The sequence below is a fragment of the Balaenoptera musculus genome, chromosome X (assembly GCF_009873245.2).
Source record: "Balaenoptera musculus isolate JJ_BM4_2016_0621 chromosome X, mBalMus1.pri.v3, whole genome shotgun sequence".
NCBI classification, from domain to species: domain Eukaryota; kingdom Metazoa; phylum Chordata; class Mammalia; order Artiodactyla; family Balaenopteridae; genus Balaenoptera; species Balaenoptera musculus.
In genome coordinates, this window is record NC_045806.1 from 23,601,694 (window position 1) to 23,629,406 (window position 27,713).

General features: G+C 43.5%; 2 protein-coding genes across 2 annotated transcripts; both read right to left on the reverse strand.

The window, feature by feature from the left end:
• Positions 1 to 3,493: 3,493 nt before the first annotated feature.
• LOC118888992 (melanoma-associated antigen B4-like) lies at positions 3,494 to 4,555 on the reverse strand. The gene has a single exon (XM_036840521.1). It carries the CDS (start codon positions 4,553 to 4,555, stop codon positions 3,494 to 3,496), a length of 1,062 nt encoding a protein of 353 aa, XP_036696416.1.
• Positions 4,556 to 24,282: 19,727 nt separating this feature from the next.
• LOC118888993 (melanoma-associated antigen B10-like) lies at positions 24,283 to 25,335 on the reverse strand. Its single transcript, XM_036840522.1, has one exon. The coding sequence runs from the start codon at positions 25,333 to 25,335 to the stop codon at positions 24,283 to 24,285; it is 1,053 nt and encodes a 350-aa protein (XP_036696417.1).
• Between the last annotated feature and the right edge of the window lie 2,378 nt (positions 25,336 to 27,713).

Below are 27,713 nucleotides of genomic sequence, written 5' to 3' on the forward strand. Positions count from 1 at the left end.
CCCCAGCTCACCGCCCCGACAGGGGGAACACAGTGCTGACAGCTCTGTGGAGTCCTTTCTATCCTGGGATCACTGGGTCCTCAGTCCCTATTCAGTGCTCTCAGTTGGCTTCACGTAGGGCCTGGGACCCACCCTTCTGCCCTCTAATGGCTTTACCTTCAGGCTAAGGATCTCACCTCCCTTAGACCTGATGTAAGGGAGCCTCGGCCCGACTGCCCTGTCCTGAGCCTTCAAGTGCTGAAAGCAGGGGCAAGGCTAGACTCTTTGTCGTCCCCACAGCTCAGGGGGTGGGGCATGTTCCCCTTAGTCGTCACTCAGCGTTCTCAGTTTGACTCCTGGGAAGGCCTGTGGCTCCTCTCTCTTTGCCTGAGGACATGTGCTCGTAGAAGGGCCCACAGCTCTCTGAGACCCAACAGAAGGAAGTGAGGGTAGCCTGATTTCCCACATCTGCCTGTGGTCTCTGAAGGCAGAAAGCTGTGGCAGGCAAAGCCAGGCCTTATTATGGTTGGCCGCACCAGTCCTCACTCAGGCTCCTCCGTTTGACTCCTGGGAAGACCTATAATTTCTCGCTCTCTTCACCTATTAACTGTCCTCACTTCTCTGTCACCCTGGGAGGAGTTAAGGGTTGCCTCTGCTCGGCCTGACATCTATCCAGGCGTCTCCCAGGACTGACGGCAGGGGAGAGATGATGTGCTGCCCCCATTGTTATGGTTTTCCTGCTCCACTCCAGCCTTAGGTCCTCACCCCAACTCCTAGCACAACCTGGAAATTTCCCCTATGCTGAGTCAGCCAGCCTCAGAGCAAAGTCCTCACCACCCTGAGTCCCCAGAAGTAGAAGTCACAGTAGGCCACATGCAGCCACAGCTCTCTCTGAGGGGCTTCTGAGGACTAACAGCAGAGGGCAAGATTCTCCGGGCTCCACTCTTCTGGGGTTTGTGACCTCAATAGTCCTCACTGTGCCAGGATCTGGGACTCTTCCCTCTACTGACCTGAGTCCTCCAGAGCTGGAAGCAAGTGGGTGACACATCGAACTACCCCTGCCTGGGGCTTCCCAGGGCCGAAAGGGTGGTGGGGCTCTGTGTTCCTCTCTCTTTTCGGTTGGGCGTTCCCCTTGGTCCTCACTCAGAGTCCTTACACTGACTCTTCCCGTGACCTAGAGAGGCCTGTCCTCTCATACTACAGCCTTTAATTCCCTGAGACCACCTAGGAGGATGTGAGGGTTGCCTCACGTGGGCATGACTGCCTGTGGTCACTCATGGCCGACAGTAAGGGAGGGATTCTGTGGCGTCCCCACTTTTATGATTTGGGTGGTTCCCTCAGTCCTCATGGTCCTCTGCTTGACTCTTGGCAGGACCTGGAACTCCTCCCTGTGCGAACGTGAGGCTGGCCCCTGAGACCAAGTGCCTCATCTACTGGAGATGCTCTAAAAGGAAACATGTGGGGCGCATCATGCCAACATTCCTGGATTTGCCGAGGGGAGGTATCCAGTGGCAGGGCTCTGTTCTAGGTGGAGTCCCTTTATCCTCATTTAGAGTCACTAGATTTCCAGTCTCTACTGAGTGAGGCTGTTCCCAATAGACCAAGGCCCTCGCCTCCCTGAGACCACTCTCAGTGGAAAGAGGAGGCACGTCAGCCAGAAAGCTTTGTCCTGGGCCGCCTGGGGCTGACATCAGGGGTGGGACTCTGCATTCTCCTCTGTTCTGGAGTGAGTGGTCCCCTTGCTCCTCATTCAGGGTCCTCATCGTGATGCCTGACCAGACCCAGGACTCCGCCCTCCACTCCCCTGAAGCTGTGCTCCTCAGAACAAAGGCGTTACCTTCTTGGAAATTCGGAATTGGAAGTCAGGATGAACCAGATCTGTCCAAAGCTGTTGGGGTCTTCTGAGGAGCAGGGTTTTACAAGGCCCCACTCTTCTGGAGTCAGTGGCCCCTCAGTCCTAACTCAGGTTTCTTACCTTGACTTCAGGTAGCATATGGGACTCCAGCCTCCCTGCTGACTGTCTGCCTGCCAGCCTCAGGCCAAGGCTTTCACCTTCCTGAGACACCAGAAGGGGAGGTAAGAGACCTATTCCCTGGCTACCCCTGCCAGGGGCCTCTGTGTGGTCCCCTTTGTTATGGGGAGTCCACTCATCAGCACCCAGTGTCCTCACCCTGAATCAAATTAAGGCCTGTTAGGATCCCCTACTTGGGCAGGATTGGAGATGCTGCCACAAGACCAAGGAACTCGCCTCCCTGAGAACCTCTCCACCCTTGCCCCGGAGGAAAAGAAGGGGTACCTTCAGACACACAGCTCTGCCCATGGCCACACAAGGGAGAAAGCAGGGTACACTTTGTGGGGCCTCCTTCTCTTCTAAGGTCCTCACCTTGAATAACTATCAGAGGCTGGGACTCCTCCCTCCACTGACCTGAGGACACAGCTCTTAAACCAAGGCTTTTATGTCCCTGAGAAACTTGAAGAGTAAATGAGGAGATGCTGATCTTTTCAAGTTATCTGACATTGCATATGTAGAAGACCCCACTGTCACCGAATATTTTTTTTTATTCATACCATTCACTTATTCAGCATTACTATTACTGTATTCCAAAACAGTGCTTTGGGAACAGGGCCCCTTTTATCCCATGAGATACCTTTTGGAGTGGTGAGAAGAAAAATGAATTAAAAGACGTAAGGTCTGGCTTAGGCTGGGAGGAGTGGAAGAGTGTAGGCTCTAGACTATTCCCGACCAGGGGACTAGACCCAGCAAGGTCACTTAATCAGTCTTGTGAACTTGAGAAATTTGCAAGTTATTCACCTATAAAGGGAGTCTGCTAAATCCTATCCTGCATGAATGTTGGAATGTTATGTACTACATATAAAGCAGTGGCATACTCATTAAGAAATATTGGGTTTTTGATGAATGGCAGTTATGATATGATTATTATGAACCCCCAAAATACCACCCTCCCATCAGAGTTTATTTTTAACCCAGTAGGTAGCAGAGAATATGCAGTGCACTAGGACAAAAGAAACAAATACAAATGAGAAAGTTTAAAAGAAATAAGGCAAACCATGAATTAAATACCTTTTACTCTATGTTTTCTCCATTTTTTGTTTCTAAATATTTTCTGTGGTCGTCTTTCACGTTTCCATGAAAATCTCTATTGCAGTGCCATGTTTTCTACTTGTGGATCATACAGAAAATATAGATGGTTCGTGAATTTCTTTTACATATACCAAAACTGTAACTTTAGAACTCTTTAAACAGCAATAAATATGCAAGCAATGTCATGCACGAATTCAGTACTCTTAAGAAAACACACTATCTATTACAAGAAAAAAACATTTGAAAAAACCTAAATAAATCAATAAATAATGTATAGAAGTTACTAGTTTAAAACAGGAAGATAAATAAGATCTATACCTTGTTCCCTCCACCCCTACTACTCTGCACTACTTAGGAGCTTGACTGCTCTCTTCCAAAACAAAGTGAACAAACTGCCCGCGGCCTCCCTCCCTAGATGTGGGAGGAGCTGCGGGGCCTTGGCCCTGCAAGTGCACTGCCCTCAGCCACAGCTGCAGCCCTGGCCGCGGCTCTCACTCCTGCTCTCTCTTCCTCATCTTGCAGAGCCTCCTCATAGAGATCTGGGACGGCACTGGGGATGGTACCAGCGGTCTTGGCCACAAACTCCAGCACCTTCATCTTGCTGGTTTCAGCGTGTGCTCTCGGGCCCCACAGGAACTCATAGCGCGGAGGATCGCTGTTGGGCACCTGGCGGTACGTCAGGTACTTCTGCTGCACGAACTCTTCGCTGATGAGCCTCCTGGGCTCCCCAAAGATCAAGTGCCTCCTCCCAGCATACAACCCCAACGCATTGAGGAATTCCCAGAACTCCTCCTCGGTGGCACGGTTGCCCTTCCTTAAGATCATGCCCAGGAGACTCATCAGGAGACCGGACGTGGGCAGCCCCGACTCATCACTCGGACTTCCCTCGCTGGGGAGGGCCAGCTTGCTGATGAGGGCGTAGGAGTGACGGCTGGGGTCGACTTCCTTCAGCTCGAGGCCAAAGACCAGCTCCATGCGCTCAGAGGCTCTCCTGAGGATCTCAGGGAAGTGCTTCTTGTACTTCTTGCTGAAAATCTTCAGCATTTCTGCCTGCAGGATGGGCTCCTTCAGCTTGTACTTCTCCAGCAGGAACCCCACCAACTTGCTGGCCTTCCTGGACAGAGGATCTCTCCAAGTGCTGTGAGTGGAAGGTGCTTCCTGGGAGGTACTTACACTTTCCTCATCTTCGCTTGCCCGGGCACCCTCTTCATATCCTGGGCAGGAAACCCCTGCATCACGAGAGCTAGTGGCTGGGGCTCCCTGAGGCTCCCGGCGAGCGCCAGCAGCACGGGAGCTCGGGGGAGTACCCCGAGAAACAGAAGCGGGGGAGGGGGGCGACTCTTCTATCTCTGCTGCCGCCGCCGCCGCTGCCGCCGCCTCAGTGGCCTGGGCACCCTTGAGACTCTGAGTCTCCGCCCGGGCCTGGTGGCGTCTCTCGCGGGCACGGCGCTTGCTCTTCTGGCCCCGAGGCATGATGACACAGGTCAGGGCCAGCAGGCGGGAGTGTGGGCAGGAAGGCAGGCAATGAGGGCACCTGGGGGAGGGACAAGGAGATGCTGTGAGCACCTTCAGCGGGGAGATTCCTCCCTGGCTTTAACCAAGGCTGCCTCTGCAGGGTCCTTGAGGGCACTGCTCGAGGACCCACAGGGCTCCCGTTCTCCTGCTCCGCCTGTCCCCTGAGACCCCTGTGGAGGACGGTAGAGTGAGCCTTGGGGCACAGCCAGCCAGCCCTGCCTGGGCGGTACGGGGGTGACAGTGTGGGCTGGCAGGGGAGGTAGGTCCTCGCGGTTCCCATTCAGAGTCAGGATGACAGTTGCTGGCAAGACTCCCCCCCCACCCCCCCACCACCCCCCCACCCCCCCACCCCCCCCACCCCCCCCCCCCCACCACCCCCCCCACCACCCCCCCACCACCCCCCCACCCCCCCCACCCCCACCCCCACCCCATCCCGTCTGCTGCTCTGAAGTTGACACCACCACCTTCCATGACACCCAGGAGGAGGAAAGGAGGGAGCGTTCAGCCCACCACCGAAGGGTCCTGGGACCCTCCCTTCTGCTGCCTGGTGATGGCCCCTTCAGAACAAAGCTCTAACCTCCCTTGGACCTGGCAGAGGAAATGACGGGCAGTCTCAGCCTGACAGTCCTTCCTTGGGAGTTTACGGGTTGGCAGGAGGGGACAGGCCATATTCTCTCTCGTCCCTTCTCTTCGGGGTGGGTGGCTCCCTTAGTCCTCACTCGGGGTCCTCCCTGGACGGCCGGTGCAGCCTGGAGCTCCCCTCTTGCCCCGAGGGCCATGTGCTCGCACCAGTGCCGGCACCTCCTTGAGTCTCATTAGGAGGCAGTGAGGGTGACCACGCGGCCGCATGTGGCAGAGTTTTACCAAGCCTGCAGCGTGCGGCAGACAGGTCGAGGCCCTGTGGTTGGCGGCCCCACTGGTCCTCACTCAAGGGCTTGGGCTGACTCTTAGGAGTGCTCAGGGACGCGCCTTCCGCTGGCCCGCACCTCCCCTCTCAGACAGCAGCCCTCCCTTCTCCGTGTGTGGCCAGAAGGAAGCGGCTGACAACAGGGGAGGGGTTCTGAGGTGCCCTTGCGACGGGGAGGACGGTCCTCACCCTGACTCCTCCCGTGCCCTGGAAATCCTCCCTCTGCTGACCTGCGGCCAGCCCCTCAGAACAAGGCCCCCTCCTCCCCGAGTCTCCCGCGTCCGTCCGTCCATCCGTCCGTCCGCCCGCGTTCGCACTGGGGGAGCCCCTCCGTCTTTAGACCTGCCCGGAGGCTCCCAGGCTGACGTCAGGGGCGGGGTCTGCGTGGCCGCCATTCTGGGGTGTGGAGCCCCTCGGTCCCCACGAGGGTCCCGTCCTTCACTGCACAGGGCCTGGGGCGCTCCCTCTACTGAGCTGAGCCAGGGTCCACCAGCCTCAGAGCGAGGCCTTCCTTGCCCGAGACCCCGCGGGGGAAGCGGATGGACTTGGGGCCTAAGGGCCAGGCCCGAGCCTCTCGGGCCGAGAGCAGGGGCGGGGTGGGCGGGGCCTGCGTGGCCACCTGTTTGCGGAGGGAAAGGGGATTGGGGGTGTCGGGGGCGTGTCCCCGCACTTCTAACTGGGGTCACCTCACACCTTGACACCTGACAAGATGTGGGACTCCTCCTGCGGCTCACCCTCGCAGGACGGCAACTCTCAAAAATGGCCTCGCCCCCGCAGCGTGGTTAGGAGGACGTCACTTCCGGTCATGCGCATCTGGGCTCCAGGAGGACAGCAGGGGCGGGGCGGGGCGGGTCCGGGCCGGGGCGGGGCGGACCCCGGCCCGGGCGGGGTGGGGCGGGGCGAGGCGGGAGGTGTGGGGTGGTGCAGGCGGAGCTTCCCGCAGGACTGGCACGTGGGCCTTTCATTGACTCTCGGCAGGTCCTGGGACTTTTCCCTCTGCTGAGCTGAGTCAGCAGGCGTCACACCTTGGCTCTCATTTCTGTCGGCACCCCCAGCCGGAAGTATCTGGGGGCCTGAGCCTCACAGCCATGCCTGGGTCCCCCGAGACTGACAGTGAGGCCTCTTTGGGGCCCCCTGTTCTATGGTGGATGCTGCTCTCAATCCCCTCTCAGTGTCTTCTCTTGACTCCCTGTAGGTGCTGGGCTACCTCCCGTCTGCTGACCTGAGGCCAAGGCCTCGCATCAAAGACATCAGCTCCCTGAGACTGCTGGTGTGAAGTGCAGGCACACCTCATCTGGACACTTCTGCCTGGAGCCTCCCAGAGATGGCTGGTGCAGGTAAGATGAGCTGAGGGGAAAGGAGGCGAGACTCTCTTCTGTGGTTTGGAGCCCGTCAGGTCTCACTCAAGGTCCTCACACTGACTGCTGGCAGGGCCTGCGATTCCATCCTTCTCTGGTATGACTCCATCCCTGTCCCCAACCATGCCCCACAGAATCCCAGAGGAGTTAGTGAAGGGGCTCCTTAGCCTGACAGTTCTCACTGTGGTCTCTCTTTGTTGACATCAGGGGCATTGCCCAAAAGTTCAGAAATGAATTTCTGTCCTTTTGTACAACTACTGTGTTACTTGCTTTTCTCTTTGAGTCCGTGTGTGATAGTCTATTAAGATGATCATTTAAAAAGGCCAGTTGTCATCCACTAACAAAGTTTCAGATGGTTATCTCATAGCCTGTGGACCATACTGCCACATCCAGCCCAATCTTTGGTGTCCCATGCTCCTGGCATGCGGGCTCTGAAATGCTGCCTCAGGTTCCTTCAGTGAAGCAGTAGAGATTCATGGTCCCAGAGCACAGTGGAAGAATCAAGGGCTGAAGTTTAAAGGCTTTTCTCTAATCAATCCTGTCATCTGCCTCTCTTGCAGGCTACAGACCTGTCTCAAATTCAGGGCATCCCCCTACCTGCCCACACTCAGGTTCTAGTTCAACACAGACTTAGTCTCTCCCAGGGGGTTCTCATTTATGTTGCTTTGTTGTTGCTGGTATTGTTCTTTCATTCTCCCTTTTATAGTTTCTCCTGGATTGAGTTTAGTAAACAGCAGCCCAAGTCTGGTAGCCATCTTGGAAGCTACATATGAGGCAGTGTATTAGCATGTTCAGGCTGCTGTAACAAAATACCACAGGCTGGATGTCTTAACAACAGAAATTTATTTTCTCACAGTTCTAGAGGCTAGTAGTTCCCGATAGAGGTGCTGGCCGACTCAATTTCTGGTAAGAGCTCTCCTTCTGGCTTTTTGCTGTGTCCTCACAGGGACTCTTCTCTGTAAATACACAGAAAGAGAATGATATCTGGTGTCAATTCCTCTTCCTGTAAGAACATCAGCCTTATTGGATTAGCGCCCCACCCTTATGACTTCATTTAACCTTAATAACCTCCCTAAAGACCCTGTCTCCAAATACAGTCACAGTGGTGGATTAGGGCTTCAGCATATGAATTTGCGGGGGGTGGGGAGGGCACAATTCAGTCCATACCACGTGGTAAATCTGTAAATAAGGAGAATTGGTATATTTACAATATTCTTTTCCCCATGAATAAACATAGTGTACTTCTTTATTTATTTGGGGTTTCTTTTTCTATCAGTACATTTTTATAGTTGTCTACAAAAAGATCATGCACATTTTTGTTAAGTTTCCTTTTAGGTAAGTTTTGCATGTTGCTGCTGTTGTTATGGGAGTATTTTCTATTAATTATTCTAATTAGCTATTGATTTTGTGTGGCTAGGCTCCTGATTTTGGTATAGTAATCTTATATACAACAGCTTTTGGAATCTCTTGTTCATTTGAGTATTTTGTGCACTGGTTCCTTGGGATTTTCTAATTAGAGGGTTATATTGTTACCATTTATTATCTCTGTCTTTTCAATATTCCTTCCCCTTATTTATTTCAATATTCTTGTTCCTCTAGTTATGTATTCCAGCCCACTTTTAAACAGTAGATACAGTACCACAATATCTGTGTCTTTGTCCTGACTTTGATGGGAATGCTTCTAACATTTCACATTTATCTAAGTTTGCTGTAGATTTTAGGAAATGAAAATTCTCTTCAAATGTTATTTTACTAAAGGCTTTTTACCATGGTGTTAAGTATTTTTTCAAAGGCTTTTTCTACACCCCTGGACATGATCAAATACATTTTATCCTCTAATCTATTAATATAGAGAAATTCCAGTTGACAGTTTTTTGTAATGTCATAATATCTTTGCATTTCTTGAAGTCAGCCTCTTTACTCACTGCTGTATTGGATATGAATTTATTTAGGATAGATGCCTCTATGTAAGTGAGCTTAGCTCAAGTGATTTTTTTTCTTGGGGTGTCATTATTTGGTCTCTGTATGAAGGTCAGCACACCTAATAAAATGAGGTTAGCAATTTCTCATCAACAGATTACTGGAGAAAGAAAATGTGGTATAAAGATATGATATTTATCATGAACATTTTCACTAGAGAAATTATTAATGGTATACAACCGTACAGAGAAGAGTAAAATGAACCCAATATACCTGACACTCAGAATCAACAATCATCAATAGTTAGAGGTTAAACATAATAGTTAGTGGTAAATATTAATCCAGTTAGCATTTGTTAGGTTTTTACTTCACAGATTTTGAAATTTCTAGACAAGGAATTTAAATAAATTTGAGTACTATTTTAAGAACTCTAATAGGAAAAATAGACAACATGCAAGACTAAATAAGTAATGTTATTAGAGAGAAGGAAACTATAAGAAAGAATCAAAACTAAATGCTAGAAATCAAAAATACAGTAAGAGAATTGAAAAAATACCTTTGACAGGCTCATTAGTAGATGTGACACATGTGAGGAAACAATCAGTAAATCTGAAGATAGGTGAATTGCACCTCCTCAATTGAATCAAAAAGAGAAACAAAGAAGAAAAAAATTAACAGAACACCCAAAAACCATGGGACAATATCAGAAGGTGTAATATACAGATAATTCCAATGTCAGACAGAGAAGAATGGGGGTAGAAATACATTTGAAACAATAGGCCAAGGACTTTCTAACATTAGTGACAGACACCAAAACATAGATCCAGACAGCTCAGAGAACACCAAGATAAATACCAAAACAAACAAACTACACCTGGGCATATCGTATTCACACTGCAGAAAACCAAAGGCAAAGACAACATTTTGAAGAAAGTTGGGGGTGGGAGAGACACGTCTCCTAAAGACGAAGAAAAATAAAGATTATAGCAAACTCCTCATCAGAAAACATGCAAGCAAGAAGAGAGTGAAGTGAAATCCTTAAAATGTTGAAAGAAAAAATATCAACTAGAATTCTGTATCCAACAAAATTAAAAAAAGAGAGAGAGAGAGAGAAGGGGAAATAAAGACTTTCTCAGTCAAACAAACAGACAAAAAAACCCTGAGTCAATTCATTGCCTCATAGGCCTCATAGTAGATCTACTGTGCAAGAAATGTTAAAATAAATTCGTTATGTGGAAAGAAAATGATATAGGTCAGAAACTCGGATGAGTATAAAAAAGGAAAAGCATCAGAGAAGGAATAAATGGAGATAAAATGAAATCTTTAACTTTTGTCATTCTTAATTAATTTAAAAATGTTTGTTTTAAGCAGCAATAGTAACAATGGACTAGGTGATTGTAGCACATGGACAAGTGAAATAAACGAGAGCAATGCCACAAGAGACAGGAAGGAATTAGAAATCCTCTGTTACAAAGAATCGGCACTACATGTGAAACAATATGGTATTACTTGAGGGTGGATTAAGATTATTTAGAAATGTGTATTGTAAACCCTAGGAAAACCAGTGAAGAGGTTAAAGAAAAGTATGAATGATATATCAAGAAAAGAGATAAAATAGAATCATATAAAATGCCCAGTTAATACCAGAGAGCATAAGAAAAGGATATAAAAAAGAGAAAATGCAACAAATAGAAAACAGTTACACAAATAGTAGATTTTAGTAAAACTATTGATATATCAATAATCACTTTAAATGTGAATACTCTAAAACACGAGTTAGAAGGCAGAAATTGTCACAGTGGATAAAAAATAAATTAAAAAAGACTTAACTATATGCTATCTATGAGAAACCCATTTGTGTATCAAGACTCTGATAGGTTAAAAGCAAAAGGATGAGGGATTTTAGTACAGTGAAACTCTTCTCTATGATACTGTAATGGGGGATACATAACATTATACATCTGTCAAAATCTATAAGGTCTATACAACACAGAGAGTGACCCTAATGTAAACTATGGACTTTAGTTAATGATAATATATTAATATTAGTTTATTAGTTGTAACAAATGTACCACACTTAATGCAAGATGTCAGTAATAGGGAAAACTGTGTGTGTGTGTGTCAGGGTGGGGGTATATGGGAACTAGTGCTTTCGGCTCAATATTTCTGTAAGTCTAAAACTGCTCTAAAAATAATGTCTATTAATTAAAACGAGAGCAAGGAAAATTCACATACATGGTAGACACATAACCAGCTTACTGTAATTGGAATAAATCTATATTGTAATTGAACTAAAGCACTCAAGCAAGAGTCAGCTACAGGAAAAGAAGGAGTCTTTAGATGATGTGATGGATTATCTTGTTAAGAACATACCTCTAAACTGTCTGGTAGATTTCTTTTATCTTCAGCTGACCAAGTCTCAGAATGCTGAGAACCAAGGTGCAGGGAAAGACAGGGCCAGCCAAGAAGCTTAGCAACCTGAGCGCAAAGCGCGTTAAACTTGTTCCTTTCACCAGTACATGGTGCAGCCAGCCAGATGACACCTTCTGTTATGCTGAAATTAACCTGTTAGGCAAATCTGTATTGAGGAAGCAGGAAGCTAGAAAATGCACCCTTACTTGTGGTCATTTTCAGCTGAATAAAGAACTTTAAGGTTTCTGACATTAACAGATAAATTCTTTTGTTTACTTGGCTGGTGAAAAAAGAATGGTAGACTTGTCAGAGCCTAGCCAGAACTAAATAAAAGTTCAAGTGCACTTATGGTCTCATTATGTGGCTGTTGTGTTGCTACTGTTAATGTATGTTTCTATTAAATAGAAACACATTCATGGGGGCTGTGGTATGAACTAGTATCTGCTCTGATTTTGTTTGAATGGGACTCATCACTGGTTTGTCTCATGATGCATGCTTGTCTAACTTTATTTTAGTTTCTTATATCTCGGTTAGGCATTTCACCTTTGAATTCAACAAAATGCACTTCAGAGTAGACTGCTTAAAAAAAGTAGAGGGATAGAGACAGATATACCATGATAACAGTAGTCAAAAAAAGCTAAAGTAGCTATATAAATCTCAGCCAAAGCAGATTTCAGAACAAGGAATAATATCAGGGATGTGAAGAGACATTATGTAATAATAAAAGGATCAATTATCCAAGAATGTATTACAACCTCAAACATATATGCACCTAACAACAGAGCATCACAGTACATGAGGCAAAAACTGATTGAACTGAAAGAAGAAATAAACAGTCATAGTTGCAGGCATCAACACTTCTGTGTCAGTAATTGATAGATGAAGAAGTCAGAACATCATTACAAATATATAGATGGCATGAGCAATCCTAACAATCAGCTTGACCTAATTGACATACACTACTCCATCCAACAACAACAGCAGAATATACATTCTTCTCAAGCTCACATGTGACATTCACCAAGCTAGACCACATTTTCTTTTTCTTTCTTTTTTAAAATTTTAAAAAAATTTTTATTTGAGTATAGTTGATTTACAATGTTGTGTTAGTTTCAGGTCTACAACAAAGTGAATCTGTTATACATATACATGTATCCACTCTTTTTTAGATTCTTTTCCCATATAGGCCATTACAGAGTATTGAGTAGAGTTCCCTGTGCTATACAGTATACACACTACTATACATAAAATAGATAACTAATAAGGGCCTACTGTATACACCACATTTTCATCCATATCTGTGTCCATAAAACACCATTAAACACACCTTAACAAATTTAAAAGAATACAAATCATACAAAGTATGTTCTCAGATCATAGCAGACATTAGAAACCAATAACAGAAATATATCTGGAAAGTTCCCAAATATTTATAACTTAAACAATACACTTATAAATAACCCATAAATCAAAGATTTCTTCTTTAAAATTTATATCAAAGATTTCTTCTTTAAAATTAAAATTTCTCTTGAAATCTAAAAATTTCTTGAAATAAGTGAAAATGAAAATACAGATTACCAGAATTTGTGGATTGCTACTAAACTACTGCCTAGAGAGAAATTTAGAGGATTAAATGCAAATATTAGAAAAAAAAGAAAGCTCTAATGCAAATAACCTAAGAGCCCACCTTAGGAAACTAGAGAAAAAAGAGCAAATTAAACGTAAAATGAGCAGAAGAAAGGAAATAATAAAAAATAATTATAAATAAATGAAATTTTAAAATAGGAAAACAGTAGAGAAAATCCATAAAATCCTCAATGACATCAATAAACTTGGTAAGTCACTAGCCAGGATAACCAAGAAAGAAAATAGAGAAGACATCAGCTACCAATATCAGGAATAAAAGAGGGATCACCACTCTGGATCCCAGAGACATTAAAAGGATTTTTATCAAAATGGAATGTTATGAACAGCTCTATGTCTACAAATTTGATAAAGATGAAATGGATTAGCTCCTTGAAAGGCACAAACTACCTAAACTCATTTAAATTGAAATAGATAGTCTGAAGAGCCTTACGCCTATGAAAGAAATTTAATTAATAGTTAAAAACCTTCTAAATAAAGGAATCTTTAGGCCCAGATAGTTTCATTGATGAATTCCATTAAATATTTAAGGATGAAATAATACAAATCATCTGCAATCTTTTTCAGAAAATAGAAGAAGAGAGAAGCACTCTCAGTTTTTTTTATGAGGCCAGCATCACCCTAAGCCCAAAGCCAGATAAATATATTACTGGAGAAGAAAACTACAGACAAATATCTCTTATGAACATAGACAAAAAAATCCTTAACAAAATAATAGCAAATGGAATTCAGCTGTATGTAAAAGGAGTAATACATTATTACCAAGTAGGGCTCATTTCCAGAATTCAAGCCTAATATAACATTTATAAATCAATTAGTGATTTTATCAGGTAATAGACTGAATAGGAAAAATGTTATCATATCAATAGATGTAGAAAAATAATTTGAAATTTTTAATACCCATTTAGGATAAAAACTTTAAAAAGTAGGTTTAGACGGGAATTTCCGTAACCTGATAAAGGGTACATAAAACCTATAGCTAACCTTATACCTAATAATGAGGGAGTGAATGCTTTCCCCTTAAGACTGGAAATGAAACAAAGATGTCCTCTCATTACTCCAGTTCAATATCATGATGGAAGTCCTATCCAGTGCAAGACAAACAACAACAAATAGATAAAAGGTATACAGATAGGAAAGGGATAAATTAAAATTATATATTTTTTGCAGAGGAAATGATTGTCTATGTAGAAAGCCACAAAGAATCTATAAAGAAAGCTTCCTGGAACTAATAACTGAGTATAATTGCTTTACCATATACCAGCAATTAACAATTGAAATTAGAAGTTTAAAAAAGCAAAAACATTTACCAATGCAAAAAAATGAAATACTTAAATATAAATCTAACAAAATATATACCAAATCGATTTGTGGAAAACTACAAAACACTTACCAAGAGGATCTAAATAAATGGAGAAATATTCTCTGTTAATGAATTGATAGACTCACCATCATTAAGATGTGAATTATTTCTAACTTAATCTATACATTTAATGCAGTCCCAATCAAAATCCCAGCAACTTCTTTGTAGATATTAAAAAAAAAACTGATTCTAATATTTATATGGAGTGGCAAAGGTCCTAGAAGAGCCAACACAATGTTGAAAAAGAAGACTGAAGTTTGAAGATTCACAGTACCCTATTTCAAGGCTTAAGATAAAGCTGTAGTAATCAAGACAACATAGTATTGGTGAAAGAATAGACAAATAGATCGTTGAACCAGAGACTTGAGAGCCCAGAAATAGTCCCACACAAATATAGTCAACTAACTTTCGACAAAGGTGCAAAGGCAAATATCAATAAGTGAAAAATAATTTTTTTCACCAAGTAGTGCTAGAGCAATGGATGTTCATATGGGAAAAAATGAACTTAGTCACAAACCTCACACCTTACACAAAAATTAACTCAAAATAGAGTATATATCCAAATGTAAACTGCAAAACTATGTAACTTCTGGAAGAAAATACAGGAGAAAATCTATGACTTTGGATGTGGTGATGAGTTTTAGATACAATAGCAAAAGCACAATCTATAAAAGAAAAAATCTTATAAGTTGGACTTTATTAAAATTAAAAAGTTTTGCTCTGTGAAAGATACTGTTAAGAGAATGAAAAACTAAGCCACAAATTGAGAGAAAATATTTGCAAATCACATATCTGATAAATGACTTGTATTTGAATGTACAAAGAACTCTTAAAACTCAACAATAATAAAACAAGGAACCAGTAGTGATTTAAATGGTGTCTCTAAAAAGAGACTGTTGAAACCTATGAATGTGACCTTATTTGGAAAAAGTCTTTGCAGATGTAATTAAGTTAAAGATCTCAAGATGTGATCATCCTGGATTAAGGATGATCTACCCAAGGACAGGTCCTATAAGAGAAAGACAGAGGAAGAATTGAGACACAGACATAGAGGGGAAAGGCATGTGAATATGGAGGTGTAGGCAGAGATTGGAGAGATGTATTTACAAGCCAAGGAACATCCAAGAATTGCTGGGTAGTTACCAGAAGGTAGGAGAAAGGTCTGGAAATGGATCTTCCCTTAGAACCTCCAGAAGGAACCAACTCTTTTGACAGCTTGATTTCAGACTTCTGGCCTTCATAACTGTGAGAGAATAAACTCCTTTTGTTGTAAGCCTCCCAGTTTGTGTTATTACAGATGTTCTACAAAAATAATACATTACCTTATTTTAAAAGTGGACAAAAGATCTCAACAAATATCTCACAAAAGAAGATAGACAGATGATAAATAGACATATGAAAGGATGCACAACACAATTTGGCATTAAGGAAATGCAAGTTAAAACAACAATTTTTTACCAGTGCACACCTACTGAAAGGCTAGCAAGGATGCATTTGGATCTCTCACACATTGATGTTGAAAATGCAAAATGGTGCAGCTATTTTGGAAACAGTTTAGCAGTTTCTTAAAAAGCTAAACATGTTTTCTGATACAATCCAGAAATTGTGCTCCTGTTTATCCAATTGAATTGAAAACTTAATGTCAACACAAATAACTGCACATAAATGCTTATAACAGCATTATCCATAATTACCTTACCAAAAACCAAGATGCCTTTAATAGGTGAGTGAATAAATAATCTGTGGTACATACATACAATGGAATACTATTCAACAATAAAAAGTAATAAACTATCAACTCCTAATTCACGGGATAACATGGATGAACCTTAAATGCACATTGCTAAGCAAAAGAGGCCAGTCTGAAAATGCTACATACTATATGATTCCATTTGTAAGATATTCTGGAAAAGACACAACAAAAGAGACAAAAAAGAGGCCAGTAGTTTCTAGACATTTTTTTGTCGGGGGGGAAGTGGTTGAACAAATGAAGTACAGGGGATTTTTTAGAATAGTAAAACTATCTTTATGATATTGTAATGATGGATATGAGACACTATGCATTTTTTAAATCCCATAGAACATTAGAGAACAAAGAGTGAACCTTCACATATGCAAATAAAAAATCAATTCAGAGATCTAGGTATCCCAGGATAGAATGCAGATTATGACAAAAAAAAAAATCTAGCTGTTTTTACAAACGTATGAAATAACATCAATGAAGAGTATGTGGCGCAGTGGTTGAGAATCTGCCTGCCAATGCAGGGCACACGGGTTCGAGCCCTGGTCTGGGAAGATCCCACATGCCGCGGAGCAACTGGGCCCGTGAGCCACAACTACTGAGCCTGCGCGTCTGGAGCCTGTGCTCCGCAACAAGAGAGGCCGTGATAGTGAGAGGCCCACGCACCGCGATGAAGAGTGGCCCCCGCTCGCCGCAACTAGAGAGACCCCTCACACAGAAACGAAGACCCAACACAGCCAAAAATAAATAAATAAATAAATAAATAGAGTATGGGGAAAAGGAGTGCTGACCTAAGTAACTCTGGAAATGAGTGGATACTGTAAGACTAAAGAAAAAAGGAACTGTATATAGATACTGTATTCTAGTTGGTAAGGTTCTCAGAAGAGTATGAACTAACAATCTGAAATCAATATACGTGTGTACTGGGATTGAGTAAATAAGTATACGGATAGTTGGAGCCAATTTTCTCACAGAGGTAAGCAGTGGGGAAGGCTAGAATGAATCAACGTGATACTAGATTAGAGTTGGAGACATCAGTATGACTCATATGTATCTTAATATAGATACAAATGGACAGATGTATAAATAATTATAGATGTATATGGGTACATGGGCTAGTATACAGACATTTTCTAAGCTCTATCTTTTGAGAGGGCTTAAAAGCAACAAGACTCTAATAGCAAGGGAACAACATGAGTGGGAAAATAAACCTAATACTGTATTATAGCCCAAAGTATAAAATAAATACCCATGAGTCTACATTGCTATATACAAGTGACTGAATGAATAAATAAATCAGAGAGAATAGAAAAATCTTATGTAGAGAATAATTCCGAATAATTCCATATAATTTATATAGCTACTCCACCCTCAAGGAGGTGGGGCATAACTCCCCACCCCTTAAGTGTGGGCTGAACATAGTGACTTCTTTCCAAAGGGTACTGTATGGAAAGGAGGAGGAAAGAGTAACTGTACAGTGGAGAAACTTGACAAACACTACCTTAGGTAGGTGAACAAGGTGGTATCATCGGTTGTTAAGTCATGTTGATAGTGTGCCCTTGATATAATGTGATGAAAATGGCACTTTATTCCTGAGGCCTTCCTCATAAGAACCCATAATGCCAGTCTAATCATGAGAAAAATATCAAAGACATCCCAATAGAGGGGACCTTCTGCAAAATACTTGACAAATACTCCTCCAAATTGTCAAGATCATCAAAAATAAGGAAAGTCTGATAAACTGTCACAGTCTAGAGGAGCCTAGGAGAAGTGATGTCTAAATGTAATGTGCTATTGTGGGTGGGATCTTGGTCCAGAAAAAGGACATTAGGAAAAAAATGGAGGAAAACTGAATGAAGTATGGACTTTTGCTACTAGTAAGGTATCAATATTGGTTCAATAGTTGTGACAAATTTATCATACTAATGTAAGATATTAAGAATAGGGGAGAGTGAGTGCTGTGTATAAGGGAACTCTCTGTACTACCTTTGCAACTTTTCTGTAATTAGAAAACTATTGAAAATGTTGAGAATAGCTAACACAGAATTTAATTTTAATGTTTAATTCAATCAATCTGGAGTTATTACAACAACTTGGACATCACATATCAACTCCAATCATTTTTTTAATTTATTTTTTTTACAGTAGGTCCTTGTTGGTTATCTCTTTTAAGCATAGCAGTGTGTACATGTCAATCCCAAACTCCCAATCTGCACCATTTGCAATGATTCTCTCCACCCAGTCTGTAAAATGTTTACATACCTGGTGCCAGCTGTCTACCCCAGAGAGTATCTGGTGGCAACATAGACTACCGAATACACGTTTGCCTTATGGCTGCAAAGAACTCAGGAACCAAGGGAGGCAGTCTAAGGTGGGGATAGCATCTAGATTATTTTTTAATGTTCTAGCCCCAACTTCAGTGCTGGAAGGGCTCTGTACACAGAAGAAATAGCTTTTGTCATCAGGCATCAAGAGAGCTTTCAGCCCTGGTACACTGGCAAGGATGCACAGAACCACCAGAGTAGTGAAGAGATGTAGGCTTTCCCAGAATTCATTAATATTATCACTGCATGACAGGGGGGGAGCTATCTATACTCTGCCTGACTGACAGTGAGCAGGGGGGATTCTAAGGTAGGAAGGGGTATCAGGCAAGCATCTGGTCCTTTCATCCAGTAGATCTACCCACTCAGATGGCTCTGCAACTTTAAGCTGGTAATAATGATTCATAGATTTTCTAAGCCTTTTCACGGAAGTTGGCCAGGACCCTCCAAGATTCCCCGTGTTCTGTCCTTCTGTTCCCTTTTCCACTATCTGCTGAGCTCTGAATTCAGAACCCTGACTGCCAGCCTGCCCTGGGCTATCAGTACTTGGTTTAGTATGTGGCCTCTCTCATGGATTCTGGAAATTTCTTTACCCCCCAGGCCTCCTGGTGCTCCTTACTAGCTGAGGATATCCTGTCTAGACTCTTCCTGGGGATCTAGTCATTCTAACCAAATCCTTGCTTCTTAAAGTAATTGAAAAGAATCTTATTGACATAGAATTTTAAAACACATACCCAGAGATATCCCAGTACTCAAGATACCTTACAAAAATCCTGCTTTGTATGGATGAGGAATTAATTAATGAGGAATTATTTTTTGAGTAACATAATTAGAAAATGGAAATACAAAGTAAAATAACATTGAGGATATATATTCACATAAAAGATTGGTCAACATTTAAAGTTGATCAAATAAAATGCCTGTGAGTTTATGATATTTACATACATTAATATGTGAGAGTATAAGTTGGTACAGTATTATTGAAACAGAATAGCAGTGATATTCATAAAAATTTACAATCAACACACTATTTCCACTTCAACCCAATGTTCATTTCTATGTCTTTCCATAAGAAAAAATACACATTTGCCCAATAATTTATATTTAACGATGTTGGTATCAGTTCTATTAGTTATAGCAACAAATGGAAAACAACTTATGTGCCCATCAGAAGGAGAATGGTTAATTTAATTATGGCACATACACACTTTAGAATTATTGGGGGTAGTTAAAAGAGTGAGATGGATCCATATGTGCTTTCACGGAAAATCCTGCACTCATTTCATTAAGTGACAGGGACAAGAGGCAAAACAATATGTACATCATTATCTATGTATGTTAAAAAACATTTAAAAATGTTTTTTTTACATTTAACATTTAAAAATTTAAAACATTTAAAACATTTAAAAATTTAAAACATTTAAAACATTTAAAAATTTAAAACTTTTTAAAAATTTAAAAACATTTAAAAATTTTTTATTTAACATTTAAAAACATTTTAAAATGTTTTTAACATTTAAAAATTTAAAACATTTAAAAATTTAAACATTTAAAAATGTTTAACATTTAAAAATTTAAAAATTTAAACATTTAAAAATTTAAACATTTAAAAATTTTTAAACATTTTAAATGTTTAACATTTAAAAATTATGGTTACCTGTGAGTAAGGCAGAATTTTGGAGGATGAAATAAGGAATGGGATTTGGATTCATCTATATTTTTCTAGCATCAAGAATATATGCAGTATTTCTATTGTAATTAGTATAGTTAAGTAAGACGGACAACAGAAATGATTGTAGCTGTGTGTTATTCAGATAAAGTATCTGTTAGCAGAAATGTAGGACGAAGCCGGAAACCTGAATGACAACACTTCAAAAGTTTCTCTCTCTTACACATAAGGCTTGCCTTGGGTTGGCCAGTGTCTCTGCTGTCATGTGACCCAGGGATCCAGCCTGCTTCCACCATGTGGATCCACATCTCAGCACAGGGTTTGCATGTTTGCTGCTGAATTGAACAGAAAGCATCAAGGTAGCACACTGACTGTCAAATGCCTTGGTCTGAAAAGGACAAACATTGTTTCTGTTCATATTTCAGTGGCAAGGGTAGTCACAAAACCCTTTCTAATACAAGTGGACTGGACGATACAGTCTTGCAATCTCTCCACAAACAGTTACGGAGTAGGAGATCATCAGTAAAGTACAACACTTACAATTTGTATACAAAAGCCCTCTTCATTCTTGGAGAAGTTTCTGAGAAGGCAAAAATTGCCTTGCAACACTCCAACTTTTTCTAGTGTCTGCTATGTGACAGGTGTTTTCAGATACAGGCTCACACCAGTTTTCTAAAGGACACTGTAAATCTCAGCAGGGAAGTGTCGGTCACCTTTTGTCACTAAATAGTACCTTTCTGCACTTACCTTTACAGTAGTCTCAATACACTGAAACTTTTCTTCTTCCTTTTTCTGCGTGGTCAAAAATCACAGCTTGTGAGCCTCTGCTGCCCATCACCTGATGAACATGCCTGAACACTTGTACAGGTGTCTTTAGGCACACTGGAAAACCAGGGTTTTCCTCTTGGACAGATACAGGCAAGAGTCAGGAAAATGATGGTCAATTTCTTTTTCTTATCAAAGGTGGCATGTCCACCAGGACAATGTTCTACATTGTTGGTAGACTGAATAATTGCTCCATGAAGATGCCCATACCTTATCCCTAAAACCTGTGAATATGTTATGTTACATGGCCAAAGGCACTTTGCAGATGTGGTAAGGTTATGCAAGCAACTTTAAGATAAAGATATTATACTGGAATACCTGGCTGGACCCCAGGTAATCTAATGACATGACCCCTTACAAGCAGAGAACCTTCTCTGGCTTGCTGCAGAGGAGAGATGCGGCAGACAGGGAAGTTTGAGAAATGCCAAGCGTGAGAAAGATTCAAAGTTTAATTGCTGACTCAAAATATATGGGCCCACATGTGAGGACGGGGGAGAGGTCTGGAGGAACTATGGCAGCTCCAGCTGACAGTCAGCAAGAAAACAGGGCCTCGGTCTTATTATCACAAAGAACTGGGTTCTGCCAAAACCTGAATGCTTTTGGAAGGAAATTCTTCCCAGAACTCATGAGGAGAGGTCTGGCAGCTGAAAGCTTGACTTGGGCCTTGTGAAACCCAGAACAGAGAAACCAGCAGAAGCAACTTGGATTTCTCACCCACAGACATGTGAGAGAATAAATTTGTGTTGTTGTAAACTGCTAAATTTGTGGCAATATGTGGAATACTGGCATAAACTTCTGGAAGGGCTACAGGGTCTGTTAGAATCCAGTCTAGGCAGATGGTTGTGACACAGTGATTTCCTTGGTCCTTCCTCATCTACCATTTAGAAGGGAGGCTTTGGTTCTTTGCCACTTAGTTAAGCTCACTCATCAGTGTACAGATTCAGTGGCCAGTCTCAAATAAGTCAGCAGATTAAATTCGTTTCTTTCTAAACTTGTCTGCTTTCTAAAACCTTCTAACTTCAGGTTTATCTTGCAAGAACCTGTAGATCCTGTGCCTAATCTACTCACAAGCCAATTTGGAAAAAATTTTGAAAGTGTGGTGGAAGCACCCAGAGCAGATGAGCAGACTTCTAAACTTCACCTCCAAAGTAAACAACAGTGGTTGGGGCTGCTTCTAGAAGAGAGATTCCACAGTCAGGGATGGGACAGACAGGGGATGTCTGCAGGGAGTTGGAATGCTCTAAATCAGGGGAAAGGTGGGTGATTCTGGGTTTTCTGTTCCACTGGGAGCAGAGTGCAGCCTTATAAAAGGAAGCAGGGGAGAGCTGGACAGCAGGTCAAGATCCAGATGTGGGCATGAGGGCACACTGGGGAAGACCCAGGGGAAGAGCGATGTAATTCGGAAAGGACTGGATCTGGTCCCATGTACCAGCACTGGGTAGAATCAGCTGTAAAAGAACCCTGTGGATAGGGGCAGGAGAATCTTAGGCAAATGCAGGCCATAGATAGTCCCAACTTGGTGTTTAATTCTCATTTTCACTTTATTAATACACCTGGGTTTAGTACATTGGCTGCAGATACCTTTTTTTTTTATTTCCTGGGAGACATTGTGAAGTAATGAGAAGAAAAATGAATTAAAAGATAGAAGGTTGGCCTCAGGCTGGGAGGGGTGCAACAGTGTGGGCTCTAGAGGAATTCAGACCAGGGTTCTAGTCCCAGCTCTGTCACTTACAAGCCAGGTGAACTCAGGAAAGTTGCAAAATTCTGTGAGCCTCAGAGTCTTCATCTGTGAAATGGATTTGAAAAGTAGTCCTCTTGCTCTTGCTTCACATATATCATGTAAATAGGAATGTTGGAATGTAACTTATGCAAGACACTGGCACAGTCTCTGGCATTTATTGGGTTTTACTAAACTTTAGTTATTACTATAATTATTTTCACCCTAAAACCTACTAACCTCCCCCTCTGGTTTATTTTTTTTTTAATCCAGGAAATATAGAATTTGTAGCTCTCTAGGATATGGCATAAGAAATCAGCCACTATGTTGCTTAGCATGTTAAACTAAGTTACTTGCTGTATAAATTTTCTTAGGATATATTATTTATTACTGGTGTGGGGGATCCTACCCAGTTTGATGCAACTCAAAATTCCTGAAATTTGTGTCAAAGTCTATTTCCATCCCTCCCTTATATCTTCCCTTCCATCCAAAACACTTGTGTTTGCAATTACTTTACCTCCATCACAAATCTAGTTCTAGCTTAGAGTTTACCAAATTACATCCCAGATAACCTAATTAAAATGCCCATCTATTGGATGGACTATGTCTCTCCCAGCCCAAGGCAAAGATTGCCAGCACAGTGGCTTCTGAGCATCCCGCCTCATATAAGTATCACCCTTATTTCTCAGACACTCCCTTGTTATAATGTGCACAAATCACCTATTTTGTGGACTGTGTTCCCCGACACTGGAAAAAGAGCACAGGCCCTCTTCCACTCCCGCCCCAAGTGAAGATCGCTCTGCTTTATACATGGTCTTGAAGTAACTGCTAAAAGCAGCTTTCCATTCCAGGCTTTAGTCTCTCAATCTGAGACACATCATCTGAGATTTTAGTCTCTGCCTACCACTCAAACAAACTCCTCTGACCCACCACCCAGCTTAATTAAAATTACCTCCCACTGAAGGGCTTGCAGTTTCCCAAGGTCTCAAACCCCTTTACCTTGGGATATTTACATTTCACTACAATTAAAACCCCCAAGTCCTCACACCATCTTTTGACTTGTCCTTTTAGTTGTAGGGGATATCTTACAATATTCCTTACGTCATAGCTGCTCCAAGACTTTAAAATTCTACTTTAAAATTCTATGGGCAGGAATGATTCTTGTTCATCTTAGTATTCCCCATACTAACAGGGAGCTTTGCAAAGATTAGATGCTTAATTATTGTTAAGGGAGAAAAAAGTGGGCCACTGAAAAAGAGGTCTAATTTATTACAATATTATTTCTCCAATATTAATAATAATAAATATTATTATTACAATAATATTTATTACAATATTATTTTATTTATATATATATATATATCATGTTATGAAACAACAGGCCAAAAGTGATAAATGAAGCCAAGAATTTATCATCTTTTATTTATTTCTCCATTTCTTGACCCCAACTATTACATTGTTGAGTTTTTCACATTTCCAAGGAAATGCCTCGTCTATTGCCGTTATCTTATTCCAAATTACTGAATAAGGTAGAACTTTTCCAATTAGTTTTACGAAATAATAAAACTCTTACTCTTAAATATCATTCACAGCAATCAGTGTTTGAGCAACATCACTCATAAATTTGGATTTTGAAGCTACTTAAACCTTCTATTAAAAGGAACAATGTTTTTTAAAATTATCCAAGTTACTACATAGAACAGAAACACAAATATATGTTATACACTATGTTGTCTGCAGCCCCACCCCAACCTTCTACTACTTAGAATGTGGACTTCTCTTTTTAACAACAAAGTGAAGAATCTGCCTCAGACTCTATTGGGGCGGGAGGAGCTGCTGGCTATGGCCCTGGCGCGCACGCTGGCCAGGGCAGCAGTACGAGCCCTGGCTGCAGCCCTGGCTCGGGCTCTCTCTTCCTCATCTCTCAAAGCCTCTTCATAATGGAGTGGAAAGGCACTGGGGACGGTCCCATTGACCTTGGCCACAAACTCCAGGACTTTCATCTTGCTGGTTTCAGCGTGGGCTCTCCGGCCCCACAGGAACTCATAGCGTGGGGGATCGCTGTTGGGCACCTGGCAGTACTCCAGGTACCTTTCCTGCACTAAATCTTTGGCGATGAGCTTCTTGGGCTCCCCACAGATGAAGTTATTCCTCCCAGCATATAACCCCATTATATTCAGCACTTCCCAGACTTGCTCCTCAGTGGCGCAGTTGCCCTTCGTGAAGATCACGCCCAGAACAGTCATCAGCACACCAGTCTTGGGAACCTCTCTGTCATCACTCGGCTTTGCATCATAGCTTAGTTCCAGTTTATTGACGAGGACATAAGTATTCCTGTTGGGATCCACTTCCTTCATGTCAAGGCCAAAGACCAGCTCCAAATGCTCAGAGGCTTTCCTGAGGATCTCATAGACGTGATTCTTGTACCTCTGTATTACATTTCTCAGCATATCCGCCTTGGTAACGGGCTCTTTCATATGATACTTGTACAGAAGGTAATGCACCAACATAACAACCTTCTTGTCAATAGGGCCTCTGGGCCAGTGCTGAGTGGTATCCTGGGCCTGGGAGGCTTTTGGCCTTTCCTCCCCTTGATTGTCGGCACCTTCGTTAAATCTTATGCTTGAAACAGCTGCAGCAGTAGTGGTGGCGGAACGGACTCTCCCAGACACTTGGAGACTGCTGGGTGTTCCAGTGGCAGGTGAGCTCTGGGGAACATCTTTGAAATGAGGAGATGGGGAGGAAGGGGACTCTTCTTCCTCTGGTACAGTGGCCTGAACTTCCACCAGACCACTGGGCTGTTCTTGAGCCTGGCGGCGTTTTTCACGGGCACGAAGCTTACTCTTCTGACCCCGAGGCATGATGACTGACAGCAGGCAGGAGTGTGGGAAAGAAGGTAGATGACTCGGTGACCTGGAGGAAAGAGGATGAAATGGTGTTATAATACTCTTTAGTGAGGAGATACCGCTTTGGGCTTTATCGATGGCCATCTCTGCAGGTTTCCTTGCTGGCACTGCTCTAGGAACCCATAAGGCTCCTCTTCTCTGATCAGCCTTTCCTCTGAGGACTCTGTGGAAGTAACTAGAGTTCACCTTAGGCTGCAGCTCTCCAGCCCTACCTGGGTCTTAACTGGAGCTGATACAGGGTCTGGCAAGTCCAGGCCCTGTGGAGCCTCCCCTGTTCTGGAGTAGCAGGTGTTTCTCTCAGTTCACATTCAGGGCCATTACCTTGACTTCTGGCAGCACCTGAGGTCCTGTGCGCAACTGCTTTGATGCTGACCCCTCACTCCAAAGCCCTCACATCCCTGACATCCTGGAGGAGGAACTGAAAGGGGACGTCATCTGAGCACACCTGCCCCCGTGTACCCTGGGATGACAGTAATGACAGAACTCTGTGGGACCACCTCCATTCTGGGATAATCAGGATTCTCACCCCTCACACAGAGTCCTTACCTTAGTTTCTTGCAGGGCCTGAGATTTCTCCCTTGGCTGACCTTAGACCTACCCCTTTGGAGCAAGGCCCTCACATCTCTGAAAGTCCTAGGAGGAGTTTAAGGAGGTCTCAGTCTAACATATCTTCACCGGGGACCCTTGCCAGGGATGACATCACATGTAGGGCTCTGTGAAACACCCTTTGTTCTGTGATGAGTGATACCCTCAACCCTCCAGTTCCTAATAGTAGTTCCTCCCCTTGACTAACTGGTGTCCTCCCTTCTGCAGACCTGAGGCCTATAATAATCAAACCAAGGCTCTCATCTACCTGATATCTTGGAATATGCAGGGGGGTTGGGGAGCAGACTCAGTATGACAGATCTCTGAACGGCTTCCCAGGGCTGGCCACAGAGCAAGGGCCTGACTCAGTGTACCACCCCTCAGTCCTCACTTTGACTTCTAGAAGGGCCTGGGTGGGGTCACTTCCTTGTAATAGGGCCTTCATCTCCCTGTGACCACTGATGATAAAGTGAGAAATATCTTAGCTTGACAGCCCTGCTTAGCCTGACACCAGGGCTTATAATAGGGGTGGTGCTCTGTGGGGCCCTCTTTGTCTTAAGGGAGGAATTCCCTATAGTCCTTGCTCAAGGTTCTGAACTTAAAGCCACCCCTAGGACTCCTCCCTCTGCTACCCTGAATCCTCTAGCATTAGACCAAGGCTCTATATACCTCCCTTCCCTCCCCCCACCCCCACACTACCCCCTCCAACCAGAAGGTGAAGCGAGGGGGCACGTGGGCCTTACAGCCCTGCCAGGGGCCTCCCCGGGCTGACCACAGGGGCCGGGCTCTGTAGAGCACCCCCTGCTCTGGGGAGGTGGTTTCTCCTAGAATGCAAATAGGGGCATTTATTGACTCCTGGCCAAGCCTGGTACTCCTCCCTCTGCTGGCCTGAGGCAGACGCCCTGGTCAAATATCCTCACCTCCTGGAGCAGCCAGACAGGACGTCAGGTGTGCCCAGTCCAGCCACCCATGCCTGGGGTCTCCCAGGCCCATCTGCAGGGGCAGGGTGCCCAGGGGACGCCTGTGTTATGGGAGAGGGGGAGTTCTGCCAAACTCACATAGGGTTCTTCATCGACTCCTGAGAGGCCCTGAATTCCTCCATCAGCTGGCTTAATGACAACACCCTGGTCCAAAGTTACTATTTTTCTGAGTTCCTAGAAGGAGAATTCCCAGGGCAGTACGTTGGACGATTCCTGCCCAGAACCTTCCAGGGCCAACTACGGGGCCTTCTGTCTTTTGGGTTAGAGGGTCCCTCAAACCTTAATCAATATCCTTAGCTTACCCCTGTAGAACTGCATTCCTCCCTCTGCCGACCCGATGCCACCGCTCCTCCCACTGCACGTTCTCACCTCCTAGATTCGCAAGATGGAAGTCAGTATGCAACATATCCAGTCACCCCTGCCCCAGGCCTCCAAGGGACGACAGCAGAGGTGGGGCCTGATTCTGTGGTGCCCCCTCTGTTCTGTTGTGGGTGGTACCCAAAGTTCTCTCTGCAGAGTTAGGGCCTCATTTTGGCTCCTGGTGCATTGATTAAAGGCTCCTTGGGAAATACCTCCCTGTATGCTCTGGACAGTTTCTCAACTTAAACCCTTGCAGACAATGGGTACGAGTCCCAGGCGTGATGTGAGATGAAGATACTGTAGCACAAGGTAGGGGGACCAGGACAGGTTCTGAGCTGTCAGAGAAAATGCGTAGTAATGATGGGATCTCATCGCTCGTCAATACAGACCCTTGCGAACTTTCTGTTT